General features: G+C 44.4%; 1 protein-coding gene across 27 annotated transcripts in view; it reads left to right on the top strand.

The window, feature by feature from the left end:
* The window catches only part of OBSCN (obscurin, cytoskeletal calmodulin and titin-interacting RhoGEF), a 286,978-nt gene that overhangs the window by 200,133 nt on the left and 68,900 nt on the right, over positions 1–17,945 (top strand). For all 27 annotated transcript variants that reach the window (XM_082192063.1, XM_082192069.1, XM_082192064.1 and 24 more), the window contains 10 exons: positions 446–605; positions 1,811–1,924; positions 4,337–4,501; positions 7,244–7,402; positions 8,433–8,610; positions 8,718–8,831; positions 9,625–9,792; positions 10,970–11,072; positions 11,264–11,393; positions 11,901–12,006. In XM_082192063.1, the coding sequence (XP_082048189.1) occupies positions 446–605; positions 1,811–1,924; positions 4,337–4,501; positions 7,244–7,402; positions 8,433–8,610; positions 8,718–8,831; positions 9,625–9,792; positions 10,970–11,072; positions 11,264–11,393; positions 11,901–12,006 (1,397 nt within the window). The remainder of the gene's footprint in view (positions 1–445; positions 606–1,810; positions 1,925–4,336; positions 4,502–7,243; positions 7,403–8,432; positions 8,611–8,717; positions 8,832–9,624; positions 9,793–10,969; positions 11,073–11,263; positions 11,394–11,900; positions 12,007–17,945) is intronic.

Raw genomic sequence — 17,945 nt, 5'->3', positions numbered from 1 at the left:
TAATGGCAATGGCCATCAACCTTTTGGGGGGCCCTGGCTCCTCAAATATTTTATTGGGGGAGGGAGTGAAGGCCCCTCTGCCCCTAGGAGTTGGCTCCTATGTGCCCAGGTCCTACTTGTAGGCATATGGTTGGCCGCTGTAGGAACAGGATTCTGGACTACATGGATCTTTCGCCTGATCCACCAGCCAGGTTTTTCTTACGTTCTTGTGTACTGTTAGTTTAAGGCTGGATTTTTATGAATATTGTAACTTTTGTTTCCACTTGTGGTTAGCTGCTTTGAGTTTTCTTTTGGAAATAAAAGCAGAATAGTATTTTGTTAGTGAATAAATTTTGTTAGTGAATAAAAAAACACCTGTGTGTATTCTGTCGGTTGGGATGATTCCAACCAGAGTTTGGTTGTTATGGCCTTGGCCTTCCGCCTTTCATGACCCTTTCGCCCACAGGACATTCTTCCCAGAGCTTCAGAAATGTGACACTGATGACGACGTGGCAATGTGCTTCATCAAGAACGAGGGGGAATTTGACAGGTACATCCAGTACCTGGTGGGCCGAATACAGGCTGAATCTGTCGTCGTCAGCAAAACTGTTCAGGAGTTCTATAAGGTAAATATTGCTGGCTACTATAATACATGCGATTCCCTCTGGGAAACACAGTTGACTATTTGATTGTATCGTCTGTTGAATATATAGGGATTAACTTCTGGGTCATGTTTTTGAGTAGTTCAGTAGACCTATTCAGCCCCAATCAGCTTCATGGCTGGGATAGCTGTCCCATGTCCAGTACTATTAACTCCATTCACTGCACAACTCTATTATAACAGTATCGGTGGATTAATTTAATTGTCAGGCAAGTGATTCTTCAAACCAGAATTAGGTTTGAGTACCTATCCATTCTGAAGGAAATCAGCCCTGAGTGTTCACTGTAAGGAGCTCACTGAAGCTGAGGCTCCAATACTTTGGCCACCTCATGAGAAGAGAAGACTCCCTGGAAAAGACCCTGATGTTGGGAAAGATGGAGGGCACAAGGAGAAGGGACGACAGAGGATGAGATGGTGGGACAGTGTTCTCGAAGCTACCAGCATGAGTTTGACCAAACTGTGGGAGGCAGTGGAAGACAGGAGGGCCTGGCGTGCTCTGGTCCATGGGGTCACAAAGAGTCGGACACGACTAAACAACAACAACAACAACTAATCTTTGCATTGAAACCTGCCTGGATTCTTCACCTATGCCAAGCATGTCCAAAGTCCATTTTGGGGGCCTAATCTAGCCTGCCGGTTGGTGTAATCTGGCTCCTGTGGCAGTTCATTTCCTGGGGTAAAAATCCTAAAAACCCTCAATAATTTAAATCCTAAAAAAAGCTCAACAACAACTTTGGTTGGCCCTCACGGCCCTTCACTTCATCAAATCTGGCCCTCTTTGAAAAAAAGTTTGGACACCACTGACCTATGTGTACGCTCATTTTCACTTGCACATTATTGCAACAAGCCCGTAAACTTGTTGTGTTTCTTTGTTCACACCAAAGGCCCTGTCAGATACATACTGCAACTGATCAGTACATTAGTACAGAAGCTTAAAATTTCAAATCTTGCAGCATAGCATAAAAAAAATATACAGGGATATGAAAGGACAAAGTTGAATTCAAATTAGATATCTGTTTCTCTGTTGAAGCTTACACCTATTTAATCTTATTCATTTTCTCTCTTGCTCTCTGCCTGCCAGATGTTTGCAAAGCAGCCAAGACTTTTAAATGGCGATATGAGTTCTGACAGCCTGAAAAATCTTGACCATTGTTTTTTTCCCTTGCACAGCGATATATAGAGGGAACATATTCTGCGGACTCATCTCAGCCCCCAGTGCTTCCTCTGCAGCACTATCTAGAGAGACCGATAAACAGGATCCAGAAGTATCAAACTGTAATTAAGGTCAGGAGCATTTCCTTTTAATTCTTGGTGTCATTGTTTTGGGTGGGTGTGGGTGTGGGTTGGCAAATATTTATCTCTCTTAGCTTGACTTGACACCTGTTTATTATTTTGGTTTCACCGAGATTATTCATAATTTATCCCTCGCCAGCTTGTTTCTGGTTCAGCGTTGATCACAACCTAAGTCATTTTACCAAATTCCTGAGGCCTGAACAACTCCCAGGGGCAAACCAGTAAGATTAATGAAACCTTACAAATTAGTCAGTGTCAGGTGTGCGTGCAGGAGCCAGGCCCTGTGACCAATAATGTTATGTACTGAAGTTCTCACCCTGGGCTAGCAGGGGGATACTGTAGATAGTTCAGGTCCACATATGCAAATAAGGGATCGAAAGTAACATTCAGTGATTGGATAGTTACAGAAAGTTGTTACAGTTACATTGTACTGGAGCTCTATATAAGCAGGCTCCCTGAACTCTTCAGTTCAGTTCTGTTCTGGCCTGTGAATAAACAAGAGCTGTTTGAAGAATCGCTGCGTCGTCTGATATGTTCACCTACAACTTAACAAATAGGACTCTGCAGGACTGGGGCTTTCCTAAGTTTGTTCTGGAGAGGCGAGGCTCGGCCACACAGGTGAGGCCGATTGGTAACTCACAGCACCTGGTGGCAAGAGCCAGGAAGGGATATAAGGTCAGCATGGCAGATGAAGGTGATGGACTATATGGAACTGGCAGAAATGACTGGCAGAATCTGAGACCACGGACTCTTGACTTTCTGACTCCTGGCTTCTGGACTCCTGTTCCTGCTTCCACCCCGCCATCTTGCCCACGGTCCCAACGTCCCCAGCGGGGACTTTGATCACCCGTGAACCGGACCGTGACAGTTTGCTATGGCTGCGCCTTGCCTCTTCAGAACAAACCTAGGAAGGCCCCAGTCCTGCAGAATCCTATTGGTCACAGAGCCCGCACACCTGACAGACAGATTAATGGAGGAAAAGGATATTGATGACTACTAGCCATGATGACTATGCTTTGCCTCCACAGTTGGAGACAGTAGTGGTTCTAGATACCAGTTGCTGGAAACCACAAGAGGGCAAAGTTTGTTCATGGTCCAATCCTGTTTCTGGGCTTCCCATAGGTATCAGGTTGGTCACTGTGCAATCAGGATGCCGAATTAGATGGACCATTGGCCTGATCCAGCAGGCTTGTCTTACATTCTTATAGCAAGCTTTCTCTTTGCCACAGGGAAAGCTAGCAAACAAATCTGCACCAGTCAATTCATAGAATCATATATTTGTAGAGTTGGAAGGGACCCTGAGGCCAGTGGCGTAGCGTGGGGGATGCAGGGGGGGCCGGCCGCACCGGGTGCAACATCTGGGGGTTAGGGTTAGGGGGCACAAATCCATGGGTTAGGGGGCGCAAATTACTTGCCTTGCCCCGGGTGCTGACAACCCACGCTACACCACTGCCTAAGGCTCACCTAGTCCAACTCCCTGCAATGCAGGAATTTGCAACTGTCCCATCTGGGGATTGAACCTGAAACCTTGGCATTATCAGCACCACACTCAGACCCAGCAGTTCCCAAACGTTTTGAGTCACAGAGCACTTTTCAGGAGAAAAATTTGCACGGAGCACTATTGTCACCCATATGCCAAAGGCACAAGGTGGGAGGAAACACGACATTTAATAAGCAATAGAAACTTTCCAGGTAATTCTGGAAAAGCGTCAAAGTTAACAATCAGATCAGAAAGAGTGGCAAACTTCTCACAGAGGAGACCGGGTTAGCGTGGTGCTGTTGAGTCTCTGTCTGTGTGCTTCAATGATGTTCTTGATGTTTTGCGGGGTTCCGAGAAGGTGCTGGTGGGCAAAACTGAAGTGATGCATGAGATGCACTTTGGTCTACAATACAGTGGTAAAGGTAAAGGTAAAGGGACCCCTGACACTTAGGTCCAGTTGTGGTCGACTCTGGGGTTGCGGCGCTCATCTTGCTTTACTGGCCGAGGGAGCCGGCATACAGCTTCCGGGTCTTGCACTTTGACGTGCTTTTGAACTGCTAGGTTGGCAGGAGCAGGGACTGAGCAACGGGAGCTCACCCCATCGCAGGGATTCAAACCGCCAACCTTCTTATCGGCAGGTCCTAGGCTCTGTGGTTTAACCCACAATGCCACCCATATCCCTAATACAGTGGTACCCCGGGTTAAAAACTTAATTCGTTCTGGAGGTACATTCTTAACCTGAAACAGTTCTTAACCTGAGGTACCACTTTAGCTAATGGGGCCTCCCACTGCCACCGCGCCACCGCTGCACAATTTCTGTTCTCATCCTGAAGCAAAGTTCTTAACCCAAGGTACTATTTCTGGGTCATGTATTTTATGTATTTGCAGAAGCTAATTGCAGGAGCAATTTTATGTATTTGCAGGAGCTAATTCGGAACAAAGCAAGGAACAGTCAAAACTGTGCTCTGCTGGAGCAGGCTTACGCCATTGTGTCTGCCCTCAACAGACGAGCAGAAAACAACCTTCACGTGTCACTCATTGAGAACTATCCAGGCACCCTAGAAATCCTAGGGGAGCCCATCCGACAGGTACTGGAAGGCAAAGAGTCTCATTCTGATCTTGTCTAATAGATATCAGAGAGTTATGTTTATTATATATTTTGGCTCCTCACATTGAGCCAACAGAGATGCTGGATTTATATTAATTATTGCTCTAAGCACTTTGCTTTGACAAGGTTAATGCCCATTGCTTTGTGAATCAACCCTGTATCAAGCAATTATTTTTCAGTTATTTCCTAGATTATGTGAAAGTTCACATTTTTTTTCAATCCCGCTTGCTACTATTGCTTCCTCTATCTGCTGCTGCTTTGGCACTATTCTCCCTCTTCTTCTTATTGCTTCTGGTTTGATTAGTGTAGAGGTTTTCAACCTTTTTTAAAATATATATATATACATATATTTGTTGCTTTTACAACAATTTAAACACTACAAAAAAACAAAGAAAAAACAATACATTCCAATACAAAGACACTACCTTACACTTACACTAAAACATTAAATTAACAAGACGAAACAAAAACAATTTAAAAACACATCAACAAAGAAAAGAAAAGGGGGAAAAATTTCAATATCTTACTTTCTTTCACATATTTCCACGACCTCCTCACACCTCCCTTTTTGTATTCCACTTCTATTAATTATTTCAGCAATTCCTTTCCATCTTCCCCTGTTTCCTATCCTATAATTATCTTAACACATTTCAACCTTATTTTTCCTTTAATACTCTATTAATCTATTTGTACTTAATTCCTTATAACCTTTCTACTAAAGCCATATCACTTCGTTCCAACATTCTTCTAACATTCCTTAATTTTACAATATTTCTGTAAATAGTCTTTAAACTTTTTCCAGTCTTCTTCTACCGACTCTTGGTTTTCAACCTTTTTGAGTCCATGGCTCCCTTGACCAACTACAGTCTTTCTGTGACACCCATGGGGGCTCAGGAGCCCAGTTATGTCACCCCTTGCCTGCAGCGGTGGCAGCTTCTCACCCCTTTTCGAACACCCTCCCCTCTTTAGCTGAGCGCCAGGGGTAACCCGTGAAACGCGGTCCCAGAATCCGGAGGTACTGCTAGGAGTCAGTCTGACAGGGCCAAGGCAGGAAACCAGACAAGGACAGGTACAGGATCTCAGGCAGGATCTAGCATACAGCCATGTTGCTCCCACAACCTGGGGCGGGGTCTGACAGCCTTTTATCAGGCTGGTCCTGATCCCCTGGTGACTCACCTCCCTGTTTCGCCTGAAGGCAAGCACTCCTCCTGCAAGTACTCAGGTCTCTCCTTCTCTCAAACCTCAGTCTCTGCAGCTCGGGAGACATCGGTGGGTTACTAGACCCAGAGACCGCCTCAGCCTCCCCTGACCCAACCGGTAGTGGAGCAGCTGTAAGCGATGGCCCAGCTGGAGGCAATGAGGTCATCCCCGCATCTGGAGCCAGGGCAGGCTCAGGCCCCTGACTCGGCCCAGCTGGTGCTTGTTGCAGGGGAACCTTCAGGATCAGGCCCCAGACTTGGTTCAGATGATGCCTGAGGCAAAGGATCTGGTGCAGACTGAGTTTCCTCTGATTCCGAGTCCGCGCCCAAGTCCCAGGCCATCACACTTGTTGATTGTTCTCTCAGCCTCCTTTCCTTTCCCCTTTCCTTGAGAGTCCTTTGGGCAGCCGCTGCTGCCACCCTTGGTCTTTGAGCCACCCAACCCCACCCCAGAGAGAGGTGCCTCCTCACACTGCCCCACAGGGGCCTGGGACTTGTCTGTCCATTCCCAACAGCAAGGGCTGGTTGGATCTTCCTTGCCTGCTTGCTTGCTTACTCCAAGGACACCTCATCTCCTGGGAAGTAGCACCCCCTGACCAGTCCCAGAGGCACTGTTCGCCTGCGGAGCTTGTAGCCAGGGCTGTTGCAGCAAACAGCTGTTCAAGCCTTTGGGAGGCAGAAATGCAAGAGGGCATCAGAAGAGAGAGGGAAGGAAAGAGGGACAGAGGCCAGTGTTACCTGTGGCACCCCTGACCACCATTCAAGGCACCCCAGGGTGCCACAGCACACTGGTTGAAAACCACTGGATTCATCTTAGGGGCAATTCCAGCCAATCAGGGATCATATAGTGACCGTCATGATATCACAAATTTACATAGCCAGTCAGTTCTGCTGATAGGAGGTAGTCACTGAGGCCGGCAAAATCAACTGAAAGTGAGGGCTTCCTGAAAATATGACTCATGAAGCTATCACCTGAAAATTGCTAAAGGAAAACAATGCTTTTGGTTTAAAAAAATGCCCCCTCCTTTTGGCTGAGCTCTGTTTTTATAACACACACTTCATTATTTACCTAGTGCCTTATATTTTTGAAATTAGCACAATTGATGGTGTGTTTCTAACACATGCATGCACACTGATATAGGCAGTGCATATACTTTCTGTCTATGCTCACATAGGAAAAATGTCTTGTGGAAAGTAACCATGAGTATATAAGGGGAACCTCAAATGTTCCTGCTTGAGTTTAAGACATAGACCTTTTCATCTTTTTCAGACTGAGTTGGTTGCTACTTGTCTTGTGGTTTCTGCAAAAGGTGTGAGATCTAAATCCCTGCAAGGAATAGAATAGTATCAAGGATGAAAATGGGTTTTGCCTCTGCTGCAGAATGTAGGGGTAGGGTGGAATTTTGGAGAACAAAAGAAGCATCAAAACAAAACTTTACATGGAACACAAGTTGAATTGCCCAGAGAAGGAGGGGTCTGGTCTGCAAAAGACCAACTTGGCTAAATTTTGCTTTTCCTTCCAGGGCCAGTTCATTGTCTGGGAAGGCGCTCCTGGTGCCAGAATGGCTTGGAAGGGTCACAAGAGACATGTCTTCCTCTTCAAGAATTATATCTTGGTTTGCAAGCCCAAACGAGACACCAAGACAGATACTTACAGCTACATCTTCAAGAATATGATGAAGGTTTGACCATTAGGTTCTTTATTTAACAACAAGATTCCCACTTCCTTTCCCTTTGCCTGCCCAGGTCAAGCTGTCTGCCAGGAAAACATTGCATTGCTCTTTACAGTAGCATTTAATTTCAAATATCATAGTAGCAAGAAAGAAAAAAGCAAGAAGGGAAAAAATGTAATACTAAGGTAAATTGTGCATTAAAATGCATATATCAGTGAAAACAGCATACCAAAATGCCTTATTTCAGGGGAAATTGCTTTGCAAAGAAATGTATTTAGGCAAAATTGCAAACAAACATGTATACAGTGGTACCTCAGGTTAAGAACTTAATTCGTTCCGGAGGTCCATTCTTAACCTGAAACCATTCTTAACCTGAGGTACCGCTTTAGCTAATGGGGCCTCCCACTGCCGCCGCACGATTTCTGTTCTCATCCTGAGGTAAAGTTCTTACGTAACCCAAGGTACTACTTCCGGGTTTACGGAGTCTGTAACCGGAAGTGTTTGTAACCCGAGGTGTTTGTAACCCAAGGTACCATTGTATTAGGAGGAATTTGCAGTAAAATACTAATGGCTTTTTTGTGAAAATTTCCCTCCCTTTCCCTCTCCTGATACAATCCTTCAAAAAGAAAAAAGAAAAAGCCCCTCTACAGCAATAGTAAAAATACAATCGTAAAAGAAAAAAAGATCTAATTGATGCAAACAAGGTCGTTTTTTTGCTCATATGTTTTTACTATCATTAATTGCTAAGGGAGAGGACCACTGCAAAAGAAGGAAGGGTCAAAGCTCCACTCCTACATGCTGTGGTCTCAGTTCTGATCACTTCCCTGACTTGATTTAATTTTTAAAACAAAACAAAACAAAACAAAACAAAACAAAACACAGTGACATTTCTTCAAACAACACTTTTAAACTAATGCGCCTGTAGGTCCTTAGTGCATAGATTGAGCTTGAGGCCTCATGGATGATATGCCTCTTTATGTTCTGCAATAAATGAGGAGATATTTCAAATGGCTTTTAATATCGCCCTCTGACTACCCAGCTACCAAACATAGACGTGAATGATCTTGTGGAAGGAGATGACCGGGCCTTTGAGATTTGGCATGAGCGGGAAGACTCGGTCCGCAAGTATCTGTTTCAAGCCAGGACCGTCATCATCAAGAACTCTTGGGTGAAGGAAATCTGTGGCATTCAGCAACGCATCAGCCTCCCGGTCTGGGGTAAGTACAAATGACTGTGTCCCACATCTGCACTGGCTGATATTCCCCTTCTTCAGCTTTTCCTTATCCAGATTTCCAGCACTTATTTTAAATCTGTTCACTTCCAGATCCGCCAGAGTTTGAGGAAGAACTGGCTGACTGTACCGCTGAACTTGGTGAAACTGTCAAATTAGCCTGTAGAGTAACAGGCACGCCCAGGCCAGGTGTCAGCTGGTATAAAGGTACAAGCATTCTTAGCTTCCTGTAATGTAGGTCAAAATCAATCTCCAAATTTTATTTGGTTTAACCATTCAGCAGCAATATTAAAGTGGTCAATGAATCAGTTTCCTACCCTGGCTGAGACCCTACCTGCCCGCAGACTGTCTCGCCAGAGTGGTGCATGCTCTAGTTATCTCCCGCTTGGACTACTGCAATGCGCTCTACGTGGGGCTACCTTTGAAGGTGACCCAGAAACTGCAATTAATCCAAAATGCGGCAGCTAGACTGGTGACTGGGAGTGGCCGCCGGGACCGCATAACACCAGTCCTGAGAGATCTGCGTTGGCTCCCAATATGTTTCCAAGTGTTGGTGCTGACCTTTAAAGCCCTAAACGACCTCAGTCCTGTATACCCAAAGGAGCGTCTCCACTCCCATCATTCAGCCCTGACACTGAGATCCAGCGCCGAGGGCCTTCTGGCGGTTCTCTCATTGCAAGAAGTGAGGTTACAGGGAACCAGACAGAGGACCTTCTCAGTAGTGGCGCCTGCCCTGTGGAACGCCCTCCCTTCAAACGTGAAGGAAATAAGCAGCTGTCTTCTCTTTAAAAGACATCTGAAGGCAGCCCTGTTTAGGGACGTTTTTAATACTTGATGCTGTATTGTTTTTAACATTTGATTGGGAGCCGCCCAGAGTGGCTGGGGAAACTCAGCCAGATGGGCGGGGTATAAATAAATTATTATTATTATTATTATCATTATTATTCTAAATGCAGCAACTATGCTTGCTGAAGGCCATTTCCTTTGCTTAATTTTGAAGATGGCAAACCTGTGGAGGTGGATCCCCATCACATCATCATTGAAGATTCTGACGGCTCCTGCACATTGATCCTTGACAACCTGACGGGTGTTGACTCGGGGCAATACATGTGCTTTGCTGCAAGCCCAGCTGGCAACGCCAGCACCCTGGGAAAGATCCTTGTCCAAGGTAAAAGTTATTTCAGTGTCCAATAGGACTAAACGCCTGCCTGCTGAGCACCACGCACTGAACCACAGAGCAGCAGAGAGATGTTGTTGTGCTTACTTATTACATTTGCCTTATTACCTTTACCCATGGATCTCCCATTGGCTTTGCTCTTTGGCCTGGTTTCCATGGCACATGAAAGCAAACCTTAGTCTTCGCAGGAAGGTGTGGGTTCCCAGAGTGGAGCTTACAGTTACTTTGCTCCTGGCTGGTTCTTTTTTGCTCTCATATCACTCTGTGCTAAGCCAAGTTTCATCTTAGCATGTTGTCCGAACCAGGATGTGTGGTTAAGGTCTTTCCTCAGTAACCAGGGTTGTACCATGGATGAGCTGAGCTATGGACAACAGCTTTTCATAGATAGATAGATAGATAGATAGATAGATAGATAGATAGATAGACAGTGGTTTTTTAAAATAATCTTTATTAATTTAAATTACACACATATAAAAAGAATTTACAATCTCATATGACAAAAAGAAAATTAAGAAAAAAGAAAAGAAGAAAATACAGAAAAAAGAAAGAAGAAAAAGCAGATTTACGTGCATAAAAAATTTAATCTTCCTAATTAATATTTAAATAAACACTTAAATAAAAAAGACTTCTGACAAAACGAGTCTTCCAATCATTCTCAACACAGACAGTGTTCTTAACTCGTTCTTAACTTCAGTGTTCTTAACTAATTTAAACCCACCTGTTCCTAACTCAGTATGTGCCTTCGGGATCAGGTTTTCTGAGAAACTGCCTTTTCTCTTATATCCCCTCCCTCTCTCCCTCTCCCCCCCCCCTCTCTCTCCCCCTTCCTTTGATAAAGGGAACTTTACTCAAGCACATGCTTTTAGCATCATGGCACCAGTCTGCTAACATTATCTTCCCCTGGCAGTGGTGAAGCTTTCGAAGTTTTTGACATTTGAAAACCACATTCTTCCGAATTTGGCAGCGGTGCTAACCCCATTTACATGGGAGCAAGCCCTGCTGAGTTCATGCGGTTTACTTCTGAGTAGACAGATTGCACTTTTAGTCTAAACCCGTGTAACCATGGCTGCCTGTGATTGGCTAGGCTTCATGAAGCAATGCAGGATACCCAGTCCATGCCTTCCATCATGTGGTTTCAGACTTCATCGGGTTTCTTTTTTCTTTCTAGTGCCTCCTCGGTTTGTAAACAAGGTTAAGCACGCATACTACGCTGATGGCGAAGATGCACAGTTTACATGCACCATTGAAGGAGCACCTTATCCACAGATAAGGTAAGGAAGGAAACCACATTCAGTTCCTTCTCTGCAATTCATGCTGTGATTTCCATTTCTGGCCTCTAATGAGCATGTCGGTTGTAGGAATTTCGGCTCCTACTTCCAATGGAATTCCCTGACACCTCTACTTCTGGGATGTCATCCGATGTCTTATTATGGTCTACTAGCTCTCAATCTTTCCCCAACAGGTGGTATAAAGATGGAGATCTGTTGACAGACCCAAATAAACACCAAAGCTTTAGTGAACCCCGGAGTGGCGTCATAGTTCTTGTAATCAAAAATGCCTGTAAGGATGACGTGGGCTTTTATGAATGTGAGGTGAGCATCTCATAGCTTTCTGAATTTGTCTGCATTATTGCTGCAATGCAGGAATTTAATTCAGATGGCACGGGTAAAAATGATCTTCTGTAGACTTATTTGGGAGTGAGCCGCACTGAAGTCAGTGGAATTTAGGGCCAAAATTAAAGATCCATTGGGAGATGCCTAATCTGATTTCTTTCATTTTTTAAAAAAGTTAAGTCACCTGGGGGGTTGGACGAGATTGTAACACTACAGGAATTTTTTTGTTTGTTTTGTCCCCCCCCCCAATTCTATTATTCCCAATTAAAATGTGTGCTCTGTTAAGGAAAACATACAAGTCCCGTACATCAAAATATAGGACAGGGAAAAGGAGTTTAAACCTCTTCTTCCAATTCCATGGCCCTAATCTATCCACCCCCAGGGATGGATTTTGGTAATATGGCGCCAAGACACACATGACTTAGTTTAGCTTCTTTATCCAGAAATTCTCACGCATTCTAACTGATCTTGCACATTTTCCTTTAGCTGGTAAACAGATTAGGGACAGCAAAGAGCGGTGCTCAGCTTTACCACCAGAGTGCAGCAGCACTGGCTCAGGAGAGGAGGCCGGATCAAGCCATTACAATTGAAGGTATGGCTGGGTTTGTTTGTTTTTCAGCTCTGTAATAATGCCATTAAATCCCTGTTGCCATGAAGTCATGCTCGGAAGTACTGAATGAATGTACAGTGGTGCCTCGCAAGACGAAAAGAATCCGTTCTGTGATTCTCTTCGTCTAGCGGTTTTTTTCGTCTTGCGAAGCAAGCCCATTGAAGGATTAGTGGATTAGCGCTATTAGCGGCTTTTAGAGGCTTTTAGCGGCTTATCTGCTGATCAGATCAGCTGATAAGCGGCTTAGCACTATTAGCACTATTAGCGGCTTTTAGCTGCTTTTAGCGGCTTATCTGCTGATCGGATCAGCTGATAAACGGCTTAGCGGCTTAGAAAAAGGGGGGGAGGGGGGAAAAACCAGCAGGAACTCGCAAGACATTGTCGTCTTGCAAAGCAAGCCCATAGGAGATTCGTTTTGCGAAGCACCTCCAAAACGGAAAACTTTTTTGTCTAGCGAGTTTTCCGTCTTGCGAGGCATTCGTCTTGCGGGGCACCACTGTACTGTCTTACCTCAGAAGCGGATATGTTCATATTACTTGCCTGAGTGCACAGATTTTCTTGATAGCATAACTGTTCTGTGTGAAGCATTTCACCTTGTTGTTGCTCTGCGCAATGAGCACAGAGGGCTGTTTGAGGTGGGAACAGGGGAAAGTGACAGATCTAGCTTAATGTGGAAGAGCTCGGAATCTATGGTGTGTCAGCTCTGAAGGTAGATTGCTGTGTAAGAACCACTGAGGAAAGTCAACAGAACAGGGTGGCCAAAGTAGCAGCCTCCAGAGGTTGCTGAAATACAACTCCCATCAGCCTTAGCTAGCTTGACCAATGGTCAGAGATTATGGAAGCTGGAAGTCCAGCAACATCTGGAGGAAATAGCTTTGGCTACCTCGAGTTGAAATCATGTCACCATCGGCCCAGTACGTTGTCACTGACATCATTCTTATTAGCTATGTATAGTACATCCTAGAGAATCTTATTCAATTTCTGTCATACATGATTGAGACTTGTGACTCTCCCCTGGATGAGCTGTTGTTGTTGCTGCTGCCTTTGATATATTCCTATGGTGATGTTCAACATATAATAAAAACAGCGAAAAGCCTGTTTTAAACCGGTGCAAAAAATAACAGGAGGCGAAATTAAAAAGCAATGCAATGTGGCAGAAACCTGTTCATCCAGCTGGTAAAGCAAGAATGAAAACTCTTGCTCCACCAAACTACGCTCCACAATACGAACGTGTCCTCAAGCGCAGTCAACGTGCGCCAACTTAGCAAATAAGGAATGACTGTAATATCCATCCGTTAATGTGCCATGTTCCTTGTGAGAGGTTTGGCTCAGTTCTCATATCTGAAGTGAATTTTCAAAAGCCCACCCTGATTCACCACCTGAGGCAAAATGGGAATTCTTGCCCTGCCCACTGTGCTTCACTTCTGCTGCTGCCACAATCTGGTTCTTGCAGAATTCAGCAGGAGCCGGGATGCTCTTGCAAAGTGTTGCCCCTCCCTTGGCTTCTCTGCCCGAGTGTGGCGAAGATGAGTAGCAACACTGCACCAGAACACCTCTCGGTGGTGGCGGCAGTGGTGCACCCCATAAGATACCTCTGTAAAAAAGTAAAGGGACCCCTGACCATTAGGTCCAGTCATGGCCGACTCTGGGGTTGCGGTGCTCATCTCGCTTTATTGGCCGAGGGAGCCGGCATACAGCTTCCGGGTCATGTGGCCAGCATGACTAAGCCGCTTCTGGCGAACCAAAGCAGCCTACGGAAATACCGTTTACCTTCCCGCCAGAGCGGTGCCTGTTTATCTACTTGCACTTTGACGTGCTTTCAAACTGCAAGGTTGGCAGGAGCAGGGACAGAACAACGGGAGCTCACCCCGTCACGGGGATTCAAACCGCCGACCTGATTGGCAAGTCCTAGGCTCTGTGGTTTAACCCACAGCACCACCCGCGTCCAAGATACCTCTGTATTGTCCCCATATTACTGATTAGGCTCCCTCTGGAGGAGAATAGCTTGCCTAGGACCACCTCATGGCTGCAATAACATTTTACACTGGGAGCTAGGGCTCCGTATCTGCAAGCTTAGTGGGCCTATGTACTGAGAGCCACTGCTGAAGACCTGCAAGAGCACCAATTAGGTTGAGAGCAGCATATGACCTCCGCTGACCTTCCCAAAAAGCCTCTTCTTCCTCTTGGGCCACCACCATTGCTAGCAGACTGGAGTGCTCAGAAACTCCTCTATACTCTCTCTGTGATTTCTGTCCAGATTTCTCTGCCTCTTGGGGGAGGAGACTTCAGAATTCTCAACAGACCTTTGCTCACTTTCCTGGTTGGGCTGGCTTTCCACAGCAAGTATTACAGGGCAGGGAATTCGTTGTGAGGTTTCAATCCAGAACATGTTCCTGACCGGGATCAGGACCCCACAGGACTTTTCTGAAAGCCATCCATCTTTATGGCTCCAATGGTGCCCCTGAACGTGCTATTTTACAGGAACACATTCTAGACCAGAGCTTCATGGCTGCCTTTTCTCCAAAATGTAGAATTTGTAGCCTGTTAAAAAGTACCTATGAACAGCAGATCTCCCCCCTTTCCATAGAAGAATGCCTTGCCATTTTGTGATTATTTTGTTTTTTAATCTTATTTTTAGTTGTATGATGTGTGCTTGCCAGCTCGCATCTGTCCTGATTTCAAAAACCGCAGCATGCAATTCCCTCTGCAGCAAGGCTGCACCCACCCTCTGCATGCAATCTGTATATTGCATGATAACCTTTGGATCAGAAATTACAGGTCTACCCTGCAAAGGCTAAAGTACAGTCGCAACATGCTTTGACTGGTTGTCCGAATAAACTCTAGAAACATACTGTGGTTTTCACTTGGCAAGGAAATGTGCCTACTTCGTTATTACAATGGAAAGCTTTGTCTTTGTCTCATCTCACTAGCTCTGTGGTTCTTCTTAGTACTGGTTGTTCTTTAATTGGTTCTTCATAAGCGTATTGGCAGACGATGATCGTTAGATATATTTTGGTGGCTCTTTAAAGGAAGTTTGGTTAAGGTGATCACACTTTGCCTTCCCACACAGTTAATTCTGAACGCATTTCCCTGTGGTCTATCCAGAATTGCAGATACTGTACTGTTATAACATATGTGTCAGTTATTTATCCAGATGCAAGGATTGGAGCTTTTGGTTGCAATTCCTGACAGTTGATTTGCTGTTTTAGTGACCATGGTAGTGGTTGTTTTCAAAATACAAATGCATGAGGATTTGTTTAAATTTTCTGTCGGTCAGGATGTTTAAAATAACAGGCTTTTGGTGTTTGACTATTTTAGCAGTGCCGGTCTTCAAAGTTGTTGATTCATTGTAAACGGATAAATGAATTGAAAGATTGTTTCCTGGAGGCATAACTTACCTTACTTTTTCAGCTATGACTATCCTTTAAAATATAAATTATTGTAAATTTCATATTATGCATATTGGAAAATGTTTTCTATCCCTCGGCTAATACCCAACAGTTGAATTAATTTGGAAGTTTATGCCTAAAAGTATATTATTTGTCACCTATTCAAAACAGAAATCACAATTCTTTTAGTTCTCTTGGCGTAACAAACTGGTGGAATGTACAATGGAGCTGACATTTTGTTTCTCTAGGTCATCCAGAGGATATATAATAAAGTCTGTTTGAAAACAAACTTCTGTGCAGCTCAAAGAATTCTGAGAGTTTTATTTTTCTTCATACACATCCATTGTATTGCCCTACATTGTGTGAATTAGCTGGCTTAACATTTTAACAAGGAAAGCCTGTAATATTGATTCCGGGGGCTAGCCTTCACACCTAACAGCTCTTAATGCGCTTATCAGGATCTTCTGCTTTGCAAAGCTAAATGTTGCTGCAATATCACAACCAAACATTTGAAGGTAGTTCGGAAAACCCTAGAAGAGAACGTTGGCTTCTTGGTGTTAATTTCCTGAAAATAGGATTGGGTCAGTCATATTGTATCTCCAGGAGTAATGCTGGTACCATTTAATCACATTAAATGCAGATCAAACTAGAGAGGGCCTGAATAATCCATTGTTGATTATATTGGTGGCCAAGATCAAAGTTAAAGTTGCCACATGGGCTTTGTCCCTAGTCATGCTCAATCAACAGTTTCCCATCTTGCAGTATGTCTGCTGAATTCACACAACGTGAAACACCAACGTGCTTAAATTTGACTTAATTCTGGGTGCTCATTTCTAACATCTGGAAGTTTGCCTAAAACTATGTGCATAGCTGTTTATTGTCTTATGCTTTAAAAGCATACAACGAATTCCACCCCAAATCCCTGTCTTTGCAAAGACACGTACAAATGTCTTGAATTTGCCTCTTTGGCGCACAGATCTGCCTGCGCTCAGGAGTTCTGTGTTGGAGACACCTATTATGGCAAGGTGTGTACATGTGCTTTGCAAATATAGGAATGGGGTAACATGATAAGTACCCTGAGTGGGTTATTTAAAACAAATCGAGAAACTTAATAACCCTACAGAGCTTACTAACTCATTAAATCCTTTGATGTGGTGTTTCAGCTTTGCTTAATTCCTGCTTCAAAGACATTGTACACATTTGTTTCTTAAGAAAAAGCCAGTATATAGACAGAAGTAAATTAAAAATTCACCTTTTTAAAGAGAGAGAGAGAGAGAGAGAGAGAAAATGACATACCTGCATTTAGTTATGCATTTAAAACATATTCCCCTTTCTACCTTTCAGCTAAAATAAAAAGTGGTTTTGGTTCTGACATTTTTAAAGTTCTGCTAGAGCAGTAAATTTTATTTTGACCTGCAGATAGGATTGTGTGTGTGGAGAAAAGTTATCCTACCCCCACCAATGAATACATTTTACCTGCAGAGAAAGAGATTCGTTTTGAGTTTCTGCTTAAAAAACCAATCTCCCCCCCCGAACCCCCCCCCCATTATCTTGGACTTATTTTCTTATGCATTCCTCCTTTTTGTTGAAAGGCTTTTGCTTGTGATCTGTAACTCCCCCTGTGGCAATCCTGTGCCCTTAAAGGTAAAGGTAAAGGGACCCCTGACCATTAGGTCCAGTTGTGACCGACTCTGGGGTTGCGGCACTCATCTTGCTTTATTGGCCGAGGGAGCCGGTGTACAGCTTCTGGGTCGTGTGGCCAGCATGACTAAGCTGCTTCTGGTGAACCAGAGCAGTGCACGGAAACGCCGTTTACCTTCCCGCCGGAGCAGTACCTATCTATCTACTTGCACTTTGACGTGCTTTCAAACTGCTAGGTTGGCAGAAGCAGGGACCGAGCAACAGGAGCTCACCCCGTTGCGGGGATTCGAGCCACCGACCTTCTGATTGGCAAGTCCTAGACTCTGTGGTTTAACCCACAGCGCCACCCACGTCCCTGTGGCCTTACTTCCGTGTAAATGATTTTAGGAGCTCACCCTTCAGTAATAAAATTACCCTCATCCTTTAAGCTTCGCAATAAGTTCCATTTCTCTTATTCAAAATGAGAAGTTGTGTAAGGGTTTTAATCTTATTTCCTTGCCCCAATTCAAAATACAAAAAAGAAAGAAAGACTCAGAACAATATGGGGAAAGACTGAAATTAAAATTACTTGTGCATGTTCTGAAGGCACATGATGCAGCAACCCTGATGCAGTTAAGGAGGTCTAGGTCTGGGCAGTGCCTGAATGGGGGCGCTTATGAGCCCTGCCTATGCCACCTTGAGTTCCAGTGTGGAAGAAACATGGGATATAAATGTGCTAAATCAATAAACCACCATACATTCACTGCCAGCCAAAACTGTTGACTGGTTAAGGAGTTTTAGGTTGTGATCCACAAATCAGTTAAATCGCTGCACTTGCATATACATTGAATAAGGGCTTATGCACACTATACTTGTGTCCAGTTCTTCCCAGGCACAGGTCTGTCCTTTAAG

Source organism: Podarcis vaucheri (assembly GCF_965113315.1).
Source record: "Podarcis vaucheri genome assembly, chromosome: 12".
NCBI lineage: Eukaryota > Metazoa > Chordata > Lepidosauria > Squamata > Lacertidae > Podarcis > Podarcis vaucheri.
This window is presented reverse-complemented; position numbering and strand designations above follow the sequence as displayed.